The sequence below is a fragment of the Mirounga leonina genome, unplaced genomic scaffold, assembly GCF_011800145.1.
Source record: "Mirounga leonina isolate KUSES-001 unplaced genomic scaffold, KU_Mleo_1.0 Mir_115, whole genome shotgun sequence".
Taxonomy (NCBI): domain Eukaryota; kingdom Metazoa; phylum Chordata; class Mammalia; order Carnivora; family Phocidae; genus Mirounga; species Mirounga leonina.
The window spans coordinates 7,763,702-7,780,423 of NW_023270268.1; the positions used below are offsets into that span (position 1 = coordinate 7,763,702).

At 47.8% G+C, this 16,722-nt stretch overlaps 1 protein-coding gene across 2 annotated transcripts; it reads left to right on the forward strand.

The window, feature by feature from the left end:
* Positions 1–1,759: 1,759 nt before the first annotated feature.
* On the forward strand, positions 1,760–13,045 carry SLC25A38 (solute carrier family 25 member 38). 2 transcript variants are annotated; one of them, XM_034992407.1, is made up of 7 exons: positions 1,761–2,132; positions 6,923–7,044; positions 7,814–7,898; positions 8,595–8,774; positions 9,019–9,187; positions 10,671–10,837; positions 12,262–13,045. In XM_034992407.1, exons 1-7 carry the CDS (start codon positions 2,064–2,066, stop codon positions 12,382–12,384), a joined length of 915 nt encoding a protein of 304 aa, XP_034848298.1. In that variant the 5' UTR covers positions 1,761–2,063; the 3' UTR covers positions 12,385–13,045. The 2 variants fall into 2 exon arrangements, with proteins under 2 accessions (XP_034848304.1, XP_034848298.1); XM_034992413.1 differs by lacking the exon at positions 10,671–10,837 and having other exon boundaries at positions 1,760–2,132.
* Positions 13,046–16,722: the final 3,677 nt, after the last annotated feature.

The following is a 16,722-nucleotide window of genomic DNA, read 5'->3' on the forward strand; positions in this document are numbered from 1 at the left end:
ACTGTTTATGCTTTGCTTAATCCCTTCTGAGGCAAAGAGCCACTTTTTTTTTTTTTTTTTTTTTTTAGTTGACAGAAAGAGACACATTTATTTGACAGAGAGAGAGGGAACACAAGCAGGGAGAGCGGGAGAGGGAGAAGCAGGCTTCCCGCCGAGCAGGGAGCCCGATGTGGGGCTCAATCCCAGGACCCTGGGATCATGACCTGAGCTGAAGGCAGACGCTTAACGACTGAGCCACCCAGGCGCCCCCAAAGAGCCACTTTCTTGCCTGTTCCTTTGCCTCAATGGCACAGGAAAGAAGTCTTAAAAAACAGCACCTTACTCCCTGAATTATCAGTTTCTTCCCTGACCTAGATTTCCCGGGTGGAGACTGGATACTGGAAAGTAGTGAAGCCTGTCACCATGACAAGTTTGCACTTTATTCTGCAGGTAACCAGGGATGTTGAAGGTGTGTGCCTGCCTTTTTCAACAGGCATGTCAGGATCCCTGCAGCAATACCTTTCAAATGCTCCACCAGACAGGAATAATGGGAAGCTGGGAGACCATAAATGTTATTCCCAGAGTCCAGATGAGAGATACACCATAATCTTAAACATCTAGACCAGTGTGGTCTAATAGATATGTAGTGTGAGCCACATGTGTAATTTTTAATATCCCAGTCGCCGTATTGAAAAAAAAAGGAAAAAGAGTGGTGCCTGGGTGGTTCAGTGGGTTAAAGGTCTGCCTTCCGCTCTCATCCAGTCCCACGTTGGGCTTTCTGTTCAGCGGGGACTGCTTCTCTCTTACTCTCCCTCTCTTCTCTCTCTCTCTCTCAAATAAATAAATAAAATCTTAAAAAAAAAAAAAGGAAAAGGAAGTATGTAAAATTAATTTTAATAATATATTTCACCAAATATATCCAAAATATCATTTCAACATGTAATAACAATTATTAATAAGTTATTTTACCATATTGCTGTAAGTCTTAGAAATGTGGGTGCCTGGGGGTGTGGGAGGATGGGTTAGCCTGGTGATGGGTATTAAAGAGGGCACGTTCTGCATGGAGCACTGGGTGTTATGCACAAACAATGAATCCTGGAACACTACGTCAAAAACTAATGATGTAATGTACGGTGATTAATATAACAATAAAAAAAAAAAGAAATGGGGTGCCTGGCTGACTCAGTTGGTTAAGCCTGGGACTCTTGATTTCCATGGAGGTCATGATCTCTGGTGGTGAGATAGAGCCCTGAGCCCCCGCGGAAGATTCTCTCTCTCCCTCTCCCTCTGCACCATTGCCGGCCTTCTTCCCCGCACTTGTGCACGCACTCTCTCGCTCTTAAAAAAAAGAGAGAGAGAGAGAAAGAAAGAAAAAAGAAATGCGGTGTATGGATAACTTAACAGCACATGTCAATTCCTTCACTAAATTTTAAGCGCTCAAAGGGAAATGTGGGTCTGCCAAAACAATAAAGTTGTTTAACAGAAAAATATTCCAGACTGCTTCAATTTTTAATACAAATTAACTACAATTAATTACAATTTAAAATTCTGGTCGTCAGGCACACGAGCCGCATTTGAAGTTTAACAGGCACAGATGGCTACAGGAGAGCAAGTCTGGACTGCAAACACGTTCACACCTTGCACCGCACCTTGGAAACGGCGGGCCCTGCAGTTCTGGACGTGTTCACCAGATGGCACTAAAGCTAACACCCTCACCAGCTCGAGACAGGCGCCCAACCCCGGAAGCGAAATCCCACGGTTGCACGCAGTTTCCTCCGGCTTTCTCCGCCTCCGGATACACCGTACCTGATCTGCGGTCCGAAAGCGTGCAGCCGGGCAGGATGGGCAGGAGAGCAGAGCCGCGGGGTCTGCAGAGCGAGTGAAGAGCTGTGAGCAGGTCCCGGTGTGCCACGCGGAGCCACGCAGGTGGGCGCGCAGACCCGGCGTCCGACCGCGCGGACGGCAGAGCCCCCGCCTGAGAGCGCGTCGCCTGGCCACTGCTGCCGCGTCGCCTTCTCCCGCGAGGTCGCTAGCGCTGGGCCCGAGCTTCCACCAACGGCACCCAGAGCCCGGCGTCCTCTCCAATGTTTCAGAAGTCACGCCCGGCGCTGCTGCAGCCTCAAGATGTCGGAGACAGGGTGGAGACGCTTATGGTAAACTGCGGGGAAGGGACACAGGGGTTCCGGAACCGCCGGCTCGTGGAGGGAGATTCTCGGGAGTAGCCAAGGGTCAGCGGCTCTCTGGGAACCTTTTCCGCTCCCTGGGTGTGCACAGAACAGGTTGGGGACGTGGCGCGAGAGGGATGGATTGATCAAGGGGAGTGAAAAGGGAAGGGCGAGGGAGGAGAGGAGTTGCAGCCCCCTTGGGACAGACAAGCGACGGTCTCGCTGCTGCTTTGGCGTCCGGGTAGAGTGGGCGGAATTGCCGGGGCCTTGCGAGTGCGAGGGAGTGTGCCGGTGCGACCCTGAACAACGTGCGAGCGCTACCGGATGATGCTTTGAGTTGGATGCCTAGGGCGACAGAGGTGGAAGGACGCTCGGGCAGGTATTTGGACCATCGCAAGGCCCGGTGGTCGCGCCAAACCTGAGAAGCGGTGGGTGCCCGAGGGAGGTGAGTTAGGACCGCACTGGGCACCCGGGCGGGGAGGGAGGACACCTGGGTCTCCACCTCCTAGCGGGTGAGGAACTGGTGGGGCTGGTGCGCCGCGAGGCCACGCCCCTGAGTCTGGATTGGCTGCCGCGGTCGTGCCGCCGGGCCTCCATTGGTGGAGGCGGAGGCGGGGCTGGGCAGGCGGGTCCCGGAGGACGGTCTGGCTGAGTAGCCGCTGGCTGTGGGTGGAGGCGGGAAACGCAGGACTGAGCCGCGAGCGCCGCGGGTCGCCGCCCCGTTCGCTCCGAGGTCGGGTCCGCCGACGCGGGCGGGCGGGGTGTGGGTTGTTTTTTTAATCGCCAAAAAAGGTAGCGGCTGCGGCTCCACTTTACATCTTTGAAAATGTGCTTAACCTACTTCTCTTTCTGGGTCCTCCAGCTCTGGCCTGGAGACTTGTTTGGATTTAGTTTTTTTTTTTTTTAATTTTTTATTCTTATGTTAATCCCCATACATTACATCATTAGTTTTAGATGAAGTGTTCCATGATTCATTGTTTGTGCACAACACCCAGTGCTCCATGCAGAATGTGCCCTCCTCAATACCCACCACCAGGCCAACCCATCCTCCCACCCCCTCCCCTCTAGAACCCTGCTTGTTTTTCAGAGTCCATTGTCTCTCATGGTTCGTCTACCCCTCCGATTTCCCCCGCTTCACTCTTCCCCTCCCGCTACCCTCTTCTTCTTCTTCTTCTTCTTTTTTTTTTTTTTCTTAACATATATTGCATTATTTGTTTCAGAGGTACAGATCTGAGATTCAACGGTCTTGCACAATTCACAGCACTTACCAGAGCACATACCCTCCCCAGTGTCTATCACCCAGTCACCCCATCCCTCCCACCCCACCCCCCACTCCAACAACCCTCAGTTTGATTCCTGCGATTAAGAATTCCTCATATTAGTGATTTAGTTTTTTAAAGGGAATTAAGAATTGCTTGTGTAAGAATTGCTGTTTGCTAACTACTTAAGTACTATTTACTGCCTTTGTATACTGTATATTATTCGGTTGTTTTTGCCCTCCTCCCTCAAAAAACGAAATTGTTACTCATCGTTTTTACCTTGAATAACTTTAGGCTATTTTCATCCCTGGGGGCCTCTGCTTAGATCTCTGCTGTGGCAAAGCCCCTAATCCCTCCATTGGCATTCAGTGCTCCTCTTCAGTACTTAGAAAAAAAATCAAACATGCCTTCAAAGGATGTTCCATGTGACAACATCTTACTATTCAAAATGAAAAGTGTAAATTCTGTTTTGTTTTGTTTTTAAACAATGATATTACCTGTTGTATGTGGGGGTTTTTGTTTTTTGTTTTTGTTTTTTAACTAGTAGAGGTTAGTCTCTCCAGCTGGTATATGTTTAGCATCTACTCTGTGCTAACTGACCAAGAAGATTACAAAATTAAAAAAGTTGTGGGCTCTAGGCATTTATTCAACAAATATTTATTAAACGAATGATATGTCCAAGCATTGCACTGTGAAAATAAAGACATAAAATAATTCCTGCAATGAGGGAGGGTGGGTGTGTTGGAGCATGTGTGTGAAGGACCTCAGCCTTAAAACAAACTCCGTACAATACCTGTGGGAGTGTTGGGGAAGCAGCACGGAGAACTGCACAGAAGCTGTTAACTATTTGTCATGCACACAACCTTGCCGGAGCAAAGGGCTGAAGGGAGCCTGGGGAGATTACCCTTTCCAGGGATGGGCCATGCAGGGCTCACTAAGCTTCAGCCTATGGAATTGTGCTCAAGGGAAAGCCATATGCAGATTCCCTGCAGATGACATGATTCATTCATTTTTGACTCTTGGGCACCTACTGTGCACCAGGCTCCGTGGTCAGTGCTGGAGGTACCATCGTGAACAGGACAGGTAGTGGCCTCTTCTGTACTGGATCCTAAGGGAGATGGGCTCAGATGCAGTGGAAGTACTGAGGAGCACTGAATGCCAATGGAGGCATTAGGGGCTTTGCCACAGCAGAAGAGATCTAAGCAGAGGCCCCCAGGTATGAATCAGACATGGGAGGAGCCATGTGGCCTCGAACCCTGTGACGTAGGACACATTCGTGACCTCTGTGAGCTCCAATTTCTTTCTTTCTTTTTTTTTTTTTTAAGGATTTTACCCATTTATTTGACAGAGAGAGACACAGCGAGAGAGGGAACACAAGCAGGGGGAGTGGAGAGGGAGAAGCAGGCTTCCCGCTGGGCAGGGAGCCCGATGCGGGGCTCCATCCCAGGACCCTGGGACCATGACCTGAGCCGAAGGCAGACGCTTAACGACTGAGCCACCCAGGCGCCCCTGTGAGCTCCAATTTCACCTGTAAAATGGGTTTAAATACCTAGCTTTTAGGAGTGTTGTGAGATCTCGAGGGGGTGTACATAGATGCCTTACCCAGTGCGGCTCCGGGAGCTCGGGAGGGTGGGTTAGTAGGGTTGAGGCTAGAGACTGCCAAGGAGGTCACTGGAATAGATCGGTGTGGGCCGGCTCCGGCAACACTGGGGGCTCATCAGCAGGACTGGGTCATGAAGCCTTAGGTACAGTGAGGAGTTTTATTTGTCTCCCAAACTTGCGGCAGGAATATCTTATGGATTGGAGTAGAGGCAGGAGTGTGGTGAACTATTGACTGGGTTTCCATTTGGGAGTGAGTCAGAGCAGCCTGGGGGCCTCTCAGAGAGGGGGTTGTTGGGCCTTACGGGCTGCGGGCACGGTGCCCTGTGGTGTAGGTGAGGTGGCCTGAGGGGCTGTGGCCGGCGGAGATAAGAAGAGCAAGGTCTGAGGCTGAGGGAAAGAAGCAGCCTGAAAAGGAGCCCAAAACCAGCTGTTTGAAATGCACCGGAGCAGCCAAGTAAGAGGCCTAGGGCTGGAAAGGGCTCCCGGGATGGGCAGGTCCTTGGTGAGCAGGAGGGGCAGCTTTAGCTGGATGGCAAGTGGTGGGGGCTGACTAGCCCATGGGGAGTGGAGGTGATGTGGCTTGGGGCTGGAAAGGCAGGGGCTTTGCTTAAGATACCAATGGAAGGATGAGCCCTAGAAGCACAGACTCACGGGAATAGGGCTTAGCATTAGCCACCCCCCACCCCCTTGGGGGACAGGGAATGGCGTGCTGACAGACTGGCGAGGTAGACACATTTTGCTTGGTTGTATGCGTTGTGTTACCACTTTTGTCATCCCTGGATACTTGACAAGCCATTTGAACAGAGTTATGACCTCCAGGATTACGTGAATTTTTTTAAGTCTTTTAAGTGGTTCCAGTTCTAATTTGAAACTTGCTCGTTTGGTAGAAATGTGGAGTGATCCCTGTGAAACAAAAAAAAACACAGGTTACGAGCATTTTAGTTCTGGGTTGGTGGCTATATGGGTATAACCAGCAACTTCATCTTCCGAGCGTCTTAGGACAACAGTTGTCCATGCATTCAAGAATAATAGTCCGAGTACCATTTAATGAGGAGAGAAGATCTTTTTGGATGGAGTTTGCCAAGCTGCTTGTTTGGAGAAGAGCGCTTTTCTTTCCTCGTTGGGTTTTTAAACGTGCCTTTTCACAACCATTTGTGATCGAGTGGATTCTGAGGCAAGCCGTGAGGCCTCTAGCGTGGTGGGCTCAAGGAAGTACATTTAGTCTTTGCCCTTCCAGGTGGTGCCTCTAGATTAGCCAGGGTGTGCAGCTGGCCTGGTTTAAGGGAGAGCCAGCAGACCCAGGGGTAACGGGTGGCTGCTGGTCTACCACACCATCTGCGATCTGCTTAGGTCCCAGTGAGAGGCGTGGGTATAGGAGAAAGGGAAAGCTTTTAAGTTAAGGAAATTCATAGGTTTCACAGGGAGTGGTCCATGTTTTACATTGAACCTGAGCTTATGGTTTCACTTCCTATGTCTCGTTCCTGTAAATATCTACAGGTCCCATAACCAAGAGAGCCTGGCAACCAACAGTTTAGACACTAGGTTCAGTTGATTTTGCTTCTGTGAAGATAAGGAGATGGCCAATAACTTTTAGCCTCAGGACAGAGAGGGAGGTATAGTTGGCAGCCTAATTCACAGATGAACATAGACATGCTGCTCAGAAGGATCCTCATTGCTCATTCTCAGTCCTAAGGCCAGAGAGATCCCCTCCAGCTGGGTATTATGTTCTCCGCAGGGCATTCCAGCGCTGTTAATTCCTGGGTTCACTTTTCCCTTCTCTGAAGTGGGAAGATAATACAGGGCACCAACAGGTGGTTTCCTAAGCCACCCTTACAGATGAAATGACTGGTCTCGGTGTGTAGAAAGCTGAGGCCCGCGGCCGCAGAGTTGCTGACTCAGTGTTCTCTTGCCCTGAAGTTGCATCCGGTGATCAAGGCTTTCCTGTGTGGCTCCATCAGTGGGACCTGCTCCACCCTCCTTTTCCAACCCCTGGATCTCCTCAAAACGCGTCTGCAGACTCTTCAGCCCTCAGCCCATGGGTAAGGCCAACTGCCCCCCGTTTCTTTGAGGAACCGGTTTCAACAACTTCTCTCAGACATAGCAGCATCTCAACTGTGTTAACTGCTGTTCTGTTGGATGCTTCAAGAGAAGCACATTTCCTGCTAATGATTCTCTGGGGGCACCTTCCTGGGATCTGCCCTGATGACATTTGCATTTTATTGTGCTAGCCTGTAATGTCATACAGTGCTGTCTGGTACGAGTAGCGTGGGTGATTTTCTGGAAGTAACGTGTGTATTGAGTGTCTCTTTTATGCCCCACAATGGGCTTAGCACTGTGGGAGGTATACCAAATGCATGTAACGTGAGAGGTCATCCCATTGCTTGCGGTGTGAATCAACAGATAAAACACGTATGTGCCAAATCATGAACATATGGGAACTCAGTTATTCCAAGATGTGTTGTAGAGATTCTTTTTTTTATTAAAGATTTTATTTATTTATTTATTTGAGAGAGAGAATGAGAGAGAGAGCACATGAGAAGGGGGGAGGGTCAGAGGGAGAAGCAGACTCCCTGCTGAGCAGGGAGCCTGATGCGGGACTCGATCCCAGGACTCCAGGATCATGACCTGAGCTGAAGGCAGTTGGTTAGCCAACTGAGCCACCCAGGTGCCCCTGTTGTAGAGATTCTTGAGTGCTCTTAGGGAAGAAGTCATACAAAGAAGTCTTTGGATGGGAAGTTCTTTTATGAGGATGGGGTCTAAGTGATTTTTTTTTTCTTTCTTCCCTGCCTCCATTTTGTCTGCTTTCAGATCCGGACGCATTGGGATGCTCGCTCTGCTCTTGAAGGTGGTTCGCACGGAGAGTATTCTGGGCCTTTGGAAAGGGATGTCCCCTGTAAGCTGCCTTTTGGGTCTTCTCCTGCACCCTCTGCTGTCATAGCTAGCCCTTTCTCACGCACCTCACATATCCCCTCTTGTAAGGATAGATGAGCGCTGGAAGCGGTGGGAGGACTTACATGGTCTTCTCCCCGTCTCATGCTACTGCTGGCTCCTATTAGAGGGCTCGGGGAAATAGCTTTATGCCCTAGATGCAGCTTGTTGGAGCAGTAGCAAGTCTAGAGCAGATGCAGCTGGTGCCCCCAGCTGCCGGCGTATCCTTGCACTTGCCCTCCGATGCAAGCAGGCCACACCTGAGGTTCTTCACCTGCAGGCTTTTTCTGGCCCTAGGAACTCAATTTGCTGGGAGCGCCCGGGCATGAATCCTTACCCCAGCTAAGTGGAAGATGACAGTTGATGTTTCAGAACCTCACTCACCCTCCTCAGCTGGAGGGCCAACTCTGAGGTGTGCCCTGTACTGATTCCCAGAGTTCCCCCCAAAGGGATTCCGTTGTCCAGGGCAGTAATGAGTTAGGTAGCCTGCCCTTCGTGGGCTGCCTTCTCTCGTCACTTCCCCATTCTCTTATTGGCGTTCCCTCCACACCTTCAATCAGCTACTTGGATGCAAATCTCTGTCTTTTGGGAAAACCCAGCTAAGACAGTATCTTACAGTGTCGGTCTGGGATTTCTTTCCTCCCTCTGACTTGTTCTGCAGTCTATCGTGAGGTGTGTCCCTGGCATTGGCATCTACTTCGGCACTCTCTACTCCTTGAAGCAGTACCTCCTGCGAGGCCACCCCCCCACGGCCCTGGAGTCGGTCATCCTGGGAGTGGGCTCTCGCTCGGTTGCAGGGGTCTGCATGTCACCCATCACTGTGATCAAGACACGTTACGAGGTGAGTCCGACTGCTTTCGGCCTTCAGGGTGGGTAGACAGAGGCACTGGGCTTTTGTCAAGTGGCCACCGATGTCAACTCCGGATTTGGAATCCAAAATAGAGGCCGCTGTGGTCAGAGAACGCAAGCCACATGGGAACCAGAGCCCCTGGTGCCTGGTAATGCCACATACCCCGAAGTCAGGTGGGTTCGTTGCTCAAACCCAGGGCCGCCGCGCCAGCCACTGGTTCTGTGCTTCTTTGCAGAGCGGGAGGTACGGCTATGAGAGCATCTATGCAGCCCTGAGGAGCATCTATCGCAGTGAGGGGCGCCGGGGACTCTTCAGCGGCCTGACGGCAACACTCCTTCGTGACGCACCCTTTTCTGGAATCTACCTGATGTTCTACAACCAGACCAAAAACATCATGACCCATGGTATGGATGAAAGAAGGTGTGGTGGGGAAGAGCTATCTCCAAAACCTCATATCCTCACCACTTTCTCTGCGATCGGAGCCTGTTTGTTGATCTTAGCAGAGCTTTAGGAATGGAACCATGTCGGCCTCGCATCAAGCATCCGGCCGGGTGCTAGGATGCAGTGGTGGGCGTGACAGACTTGGCCCCTGCCCGTTGGAGCATATAGTCTAAATTTGCCTTTAGTAAATTTAGTAGTTTGGTAGTACTGTAATTCTTGGGTGGGGTGGGGGAGGTATAAAGCATGTTTTGCAATAAAACCTCGCAGATGTGCCTGATTCTTTAGATTGCTGGGTCCCACCCTAGGGCCTCCTAAATCGGAAACTTTGGGGGAAGACCTGGGAGTCAGTGTTTCTCAAGAAGCACTTGATCTGATTCTTATCAGACAAGTTTGTTGAGGTTAGGGAGGTTAGCACCTCCCCTTGCCATGTTCCCAGTTAAAATGGTTTTGAGCCCTCTATTTGGGTGGAGAGAAGGTGCCGGACCTCAGGCATTCTGGCAGACCCATGCTGCCAGGAAGCTCAAGGTGGTCATGACAGGGGCACAATCAGTGGGCTGTGAACATCTACCCAAGCAGAGCCAGGTTCCGATAGAAACACATCCTGTGGAACGAACCTGCATTCAATAAGGTGTCTCTGGAGAATTTGAGCAAGGAAATGCAACCAAGGTCGTGTAAGTGGAAAACCGGCATGCTCCCATCATGACAATGGTAATCAAGTAGAGTTGGGGTGCTTTAGGAGTTTGCTGCTCCACCACAGGCACCAGGAGGCATGACACTGCAGGTCACAGCCTTATTTTGCCACAGAAAGTTAGGGCAATGGGGGAGCTTAGTGTACATTTTTGACCTCTCTTTATGTGTAATTGTTTATTTCAGTCCATTTAACAGTAAGTTGCAGGAGTGATGCCCCTTTACCCTTAGATACCTCCATGTGTGTTTCCTAAGAACAAAGATATTCTCTTAGAGCCATCTCCTCAAAATTAGGAAATTTAACATAGATACTGTTCTTTAGTCTCCAGTGCCTATATCGGGAAGCTCGTGACATTGGTTTGACTATTGTGGGCGATGTTTAACTTTTTATCACTTGGACAAGATGGTGTCTCCAGTGAAAACTCTTTTGTAGTTGGGAAACACCTGGGGTGGGGGGGAATACTTTGAATCTGTATAAATCTATATAAAACATCCTGTTCCTTTCACCCCAGTGTTTGAGCCTCAGTTAGTGATTCTTTCCCAAATCAATTATGATGGTGATGGTTGTAAAAAAGGGCAGATTTTAACTTATGACTCCCATCCACATTTAGTTATACCTTTAAATGTTTACTTCTTAACCCTGTTTGAATCTAGACCCTTCTGACTTTGCGGAAGAATTACTGGGCAACTTGGTATTGATATTTATGTGATGAATGTGAGATTCGTTTGTCACTGAATGTTGCCTTTGTCCTGTTTCAGACCAGTTGGATGCAGTCCTTATTCCTGCTGTAAATTTCAGCTGTGGGATCTTTGCTGGCATTCTGGCCTCCCTGGTGACTCAGCCTGCCGATGTTATCAAAACTCATATGCAGCTCTCCCCAATGAAGTTTCGGTGGATTGGCCAGGCAGTGACACTCATTTTGAAAGTAAGGCTATGGAGTAAATATTGCTTCTTATTGTGGTTAAGGCTCTCTCTCACTCTTTCTCTAGAATGTTAGCGCATGTCCTTTACACATTAGAATCAGCTGGGGAGGTTTAAAAAGTCCCCACCCCCAGGTCACAACCTGGGCTGCTTCTACCTGAATCTCTGAAGGGGGGGTGAAGCCAGATCAGTAGCTAAGTTCCCCTGCGATTCCAAAGTGTTGCCAAGGTTGAGGATCACTGTTAAAAACCTATGGTTGGCCATGGGTTGTTTTTGTTTTTTTGTTTTTTGGGGGGTTTTTTGGTGGTGGGTGGGGGGAACTGACTACATTAGGACAACCTGTGATAACTAGTTAAACTTGGCAGATGGCTGGACTCCACCCCAGACCTATCAGGTCAGGCATTCTGGGAGGGCCTAGTCAGCTGATGACCAAGGACCTAGGAGGAACTCAAGTCAGAAAAAAATCACACACAAATTATTTGTCTCTAGAAATTTGCTCTAATGCAAATAGACAAAAGGTATTATTAAAGATAAAAAGTACAGGAGACATAAAGTACACTTAAGCACCATTTAAAAGCCACTGAGTTGGTCCTTTGGAAGCATGCACTGTTATCACATACCAGATATTCTTGTTCAAGCTAAGTTTGTCCCTACATTTTTATATTTTTCTGTACGTCTCAGTTTTTCTACGTAGCAGAGGAAACAATGTGAGCATACGCATCATGTATCTGTCTCGCCCTAGATACAAGCAAATATTTTTGAATCTGATCATATTTCTCACCCTGCTTGGGTTGCCTGCCTTCTTATTCTCTATACCTAAAAGCCTAAACTTTGAAAATAATATTCTTCAGTATGTATGAAAATGGCAGGAATGATAACGATAGGAATGAATAAATCAGTCCAGATTATGAAGGAGGAGTTAGAGGTGTTTTGTCTTTAATGCTTATGTAGGATGACAAGAGCATACAATGAATTATGCAAACTATGCAAAGATGTTTCCTCCAGGCAGACAAATTGCCAAAAAGGCACCTTTTCCTCCAGCCTGGAGCCAGGGCCCAGGGCTTGGCATGCAGACTGTGGCCTGGATTCTCGGCTGCCATTTGGGGCTTGGTGCTTATGGGAGCTGCACAAGCTATCCAGCTGTATATGGCCACCCTGTAGAAAGATTTTCAGCTGAGAAATAAATTCTCCTGGATAAAGCAAGCCTAAAAAGATAAAGTTTAGCAAAAAATGATGCAAAAAATGATTTTTTTTTTTTTTTTAGTTCATCGTCTCCTTGGATCCATTATTCATAGTTTTGGTATTATCTATAAAAATCCAAAACCTGAGGCTCACAAATGGGGTAACAGAGACCCTCAGTCTCACACTAGGTGTGTTCATTGTTTTGCTACTCTGCTTCCAGACTGTTCACATCCGTTTTCCTCGTAGGATTATGGGCTGCGTGGCTTCTTCCAAGGCGGCGTCCCCCGGGCCCTCCGCAGAGCTCTGATGGCAGCCATGGCGTGGACCGTGTATGAAGAAATGATGGCCCAGATGGGCCTGAAGTCCTGACCGAGGGGGACTGGGAAAAGATGGGCTCCATTGCCCTGTTGACCTCCCTGGCTCTTGCCAAGGGCTGCTTTGTCTCACTGTCCTGGAGTTAAGATGAAAGCCAGGCAGATGTGTCCCCTTCCATTACCCAGTTGGAATAGAGAATAGATGGGCCTGACTCAAGCCTTCAGAATCTCCCCAAAGAGGAGTTACTGATGCCTACGGCACACGGGGAGTTAGAAGAAGGGCTTGCACATCCTGCCAGACTACTTGAAAAGGCATTTCTGGAAAGAGCTCTGTCAGGTGCCTCCGCCACCCACCGACGTTAGGCTGCCTGTTTGGATCTGTTCTTGGGCAAGGCATCGCACAGCCAGAGTTGCTGTGGCTGAAGAGCTCCATCGGGGGAAGCCGGGTCCACGGAGAGAGGGGTTCTTGTCACCAGGCTGTAGTCTGTGTCTGGGATGCTGGTAGGATGAGGAAGAAAAGATGTCATTACTTAATTGGCTACTAATCCCCTTCTCAGAGGCCCTGAAGAAGTGGGGAGAGTGGCTTCTTAGCCTGTAAGTGTCCAGATAACTAATTTTGGTTTTGGCCTCTGCACTGTTTCAATTCCAAATTGTTCTGGCATTTTCCTGTAGCTAAAGTTCGCATAAATAAAAGTGAAGCACTTTATCATTGAAAACTGGAAAACCTAAATAGTGTCCTTCCTGTGTTCTAAAATAACCCAGTCGTCTAAGGTGGCTGGTTCTTGACCCATATAGGTCCTAAAATCTAAACGTTTTTTAAAACAGCTTTATTTTACACATTGTATAATTCACACATTTCAAATAAGCCATTTAATGATTTTTAGTAACTTTACTGAGTGGTGCAACCATCACTATGAATCCGTTTTAGAACACATTCATCCCCCAAGAAGAGCTTGGATTTACAATTAATCCTCATTCTGAGCCCCTGCCCTCGGCCACCATTGATCTGCTTTCTGTCTATAATTTGCCTTTACTGTACACTTCATATAAATAAGTCATAGAGTTTATAGCCTCTTGCATCTGGCTTCTTTCACTTAACATAATGTTTTTGAGGTTTCTCCACGTGGCATGTTCAACACTGTCCTTTTTTTGTTTGTTTATGGCCAAATAATACTGTATGCCCATATAAGATTTTATTTATCCATTCATCAGTTGATGATTATATTATTTGAATGGTTTCCACTCTGGGGCTCTTAGAATAATGCCACTATGAACATTCATGTACAGGTGTTTGTGTGGACCTATGTTTTCATTTCTCTTGCGTAAATAGATGCCCAGGAGTGGAACTGCTGGATCATGTGATAACTGTTGAACCATTTGAGAAACTACCAGACTGTGTACCATTGTACATTCCCACCACAGTGCAGAAAGGTTTGGGTTTCCCCACATCCTCCTCAACCCTTGTTATTGTTTTGTTTATTATAGCCACACTCGGGGGTTCCCAGGTGTTTCTATCAACTTTCAAACTTAGGAAAGAGCCATTATATTATCCAAACTGCAGGAAGGGGAATTTTGGTCTCCTGGTTAAGAATATGGGCTGTGATCTAGGTGATTCTAGATGGAAAGCCTGGTTCTCTACTTTTTTTAGACACACTTGCAATTGTTCCTGGAAAGTGGGGATAGTAATGGTGAGGGTGAAAGGAGCAGATGTTTCTGGCACCCTAGGTTAGTCTAGTGCTGCCACAACAAGTTACCACAAATTGGGTAGCTTCTAGCAGAAATGTATTCTCAGTTCTGGAGCCTATGAGTCTGAAATCAGTGTCAGCAGGGATGTATGTTCTCTGAAGGCTCTAGGGGAGGATAGCTCTGGTCTCTCCAGGCTTCTGGTGGTTGCTGGCAATTCTTGGCATTCATCACTCCAGTCTGCCTCAGCCTCCACAAAGCCTCCTGTGCATCTGTCTCTGTGTCCCAATTTCAAGGACACCGGTAGTTGGATTAGGGCCCACCCTCCTCTAGAATGACCTCAATCTAATTACATCTGCAGAGACCCTATTTCCAAATAAGGTTACGTTCTTAGGAACTAGGGTGGGGGTTATTAGGAACTAGGATGGGGGTTAGGACTCCCAGCATATTCTTTGGAAGGCTGGTCACCATGGATGTAGTGGCTGCCTCCCAAGAACTTTCCTCTTAGGCCAGGAGAGCCTAATGCCAGTGGGGGCCCTCCCAGGGGCCCTTGGCAGGGGAGGGGCAGAGATGAGGCCCAGAGGTCTAGGCTTCAATTTGCTCACCTTATACTTGGCTGGTGAATTTCAGTCACAAGAGTCACCTTCTAAGCTCATTATGATGTGGTTTTGGAATACAGGTGAGGTTCAGTGGGGTGGGGTCGGGAGCTGACGACCAAGAGAGACATCTTTGGTGGTTTATTAAAGCACAGGGATAGAACCTGTGGGCAGAAAGAGCTGCTGCACTGGAATATGAGGGGTGGCTGATTATATACTTTGGGTTTGGGGGAGGTAAGGAAAAAGGTTTTCAAAAGGATTTTTATATGTTAAAGTAGACTCGGAGGCCTTGCCATTGTCAAGTTAAGGTTGTTTTTCCTTCTAGCCTGGCATTAACATTAAGATAGTTGGGAACTCCCTGGAGGAACTTTATACTCTGCCCACTTCAAGTATCTGTCAATGGACTGCAGGTTATAAGGACATTTAATTGTACTTACATTTCCTACTGGAAGATAGGTTATTGATAGAAATGCTTTGTTCTTATAAAATGCTAAGACATTTGTAAACTCAGGGACACTCATGTCTTGCAGGATTGTGATCTTTATAAATTGTTTTTCCTTTCCTTAGTTTTAGGGCAGCCAGGAGTGCCTGAGGAATGTCACGTAAATCCCATCTGGGGGGGGTTGTGGGGTGTCAGCTTCTGCTTTGTCCTCAGCTTGCGTTCTGTTCCATCAATTAGAATGTTCTTTTGGGGCAAAAAAAAAAAAAAATCGTAAGATTTGGAGAAACAGTCTAATTTCCTCTACACACGGAGTAAAACTGGAGTTTGCCCTTTTTAACCCGGATTCCAAAGCCAAGTGGCCCTGGGTATCTCCATATCCCAGGCCCCAAGAATTTTTTTTCCTCTTTTGCAGTCTGTCACAGCTATTAAAGTTTGTGAGTTTCAGCTGGCTGGAAACAGTGCCCAGTGTTTTTTTTTTTTTAAAGATTTTATTTATTTATTTGATAGAGTGAGAGAGCACAAGCAGGGGGAAGAGTAGAGGGAGAGGGAGAAGCAGGTTCCCCGCCAAGCAGGGAGCCCGATGCGGGGCTAGATCCCAGGACCCTGGGATCATGACCTGAGCCGAAGGCAGACGCTTAACCATCTGAGCCACCCAGGTGCCTGCCCAGTGCCTTTTAAAATTGATTTGTTCTTGGCTGCCTCAGACTTAAAGCAAATTATTTAGAGGCAGAGCTTTGTGGAAGGAAACAATCATCTGGCCACTACAGATAAGGCCTGGTAAGGCATTCGCTAAAAAAGTACAGAAGCAAAGCTTTCAAGCTGTTGTTATATTCAGTTTCCAAAAATATATTACAAAATATTTCAGTCACAAAGAGTAGAGCAAATGGTACATTGGCCCTTCATTCCCATTACTGAGATGAAATGATTATCAGAATTTTGCTACCCTCGTCTCTACTCTCCCCTTTATGAAGTCTTTAAAAAAATCAGATTCCAGACATCACACCATTTCACCCTTCCATAGTTCACCTCTAAAAATTTGCATCTCTAAAAATTTGCATCTCTAAAAATAACATTTCTTACATAACTACAATGTTATTATCCCACCTGGAAAACGTTAACAAATTTGTTGCATATAATCCAATACCCAGCCCGTATTCACATTTCCAATTGTCTCAAAATGGATTTTTTAAGGGTGCCTGGCTGGCTCAGTCCGTCAAGCAAACCCCCTAGATGTCAGGGTTGGAGCCCCACGTTCAGTGGAGATGATGTGGGATACAAAGGCAGAAGGAACTGTAGATAAGATTAAGTGTCCTTATAACCTGCAGCCCATTGACAAATACTTGAGGCAGGCAGAGTATAAAGTTCCTCCAGGAAGTTCCCACCTCTTAATGTTAATGCCTTGCTAGAGGGAAAAACAACCTTAGTTTGACAATAGCAACGCCTCAGGTTTCCAGCGATTCTTCTTTAGCATATGAAAATCCTTTTGGAACTTCCTTTCCCTTTATTCCCCCCAAGCGCAAAGTATGTAATCCGTTGCTCCTCACAATCCTGGGGCAGCAGCGGCAGTGGTATTTTGTGCCCGTGAGTCCATCCTCATGCTTTAATAAAACCACCTTTTTGCACCAAAGACGTCTCAAAAATTCTTTCTTGGCCCTTGACTCCGGACCTCACC

What these genes read in the sequence shown, in the direction of transcription:
- SLC25A38 (XM_034992407.1), top strand. Translation starts at nt 2,064, where the DNA reads ATGTTTCAGAAGTCACGCCCGGCGCTGCTGCAGCCTCAAGATGTCGGA. An exon ending in CTTCAGCCCTCAGCCCATGG is followed by an intron (nt 7,045 to 7,813) that starts GTAAGGCCAACT and finishes GTCTGCTTTCAG; the next exon opens with ATCCGGACGCATTGGGATGC. An exon ending in CAAAAACATCATGACCCATG is followed by an intron (nt 9,188 to 10,670) that starts GTATGGATGAAA and finishes GTCCTGTTTCAG; the next exon opens with ACCAGTTGGATGCAGTCCTT.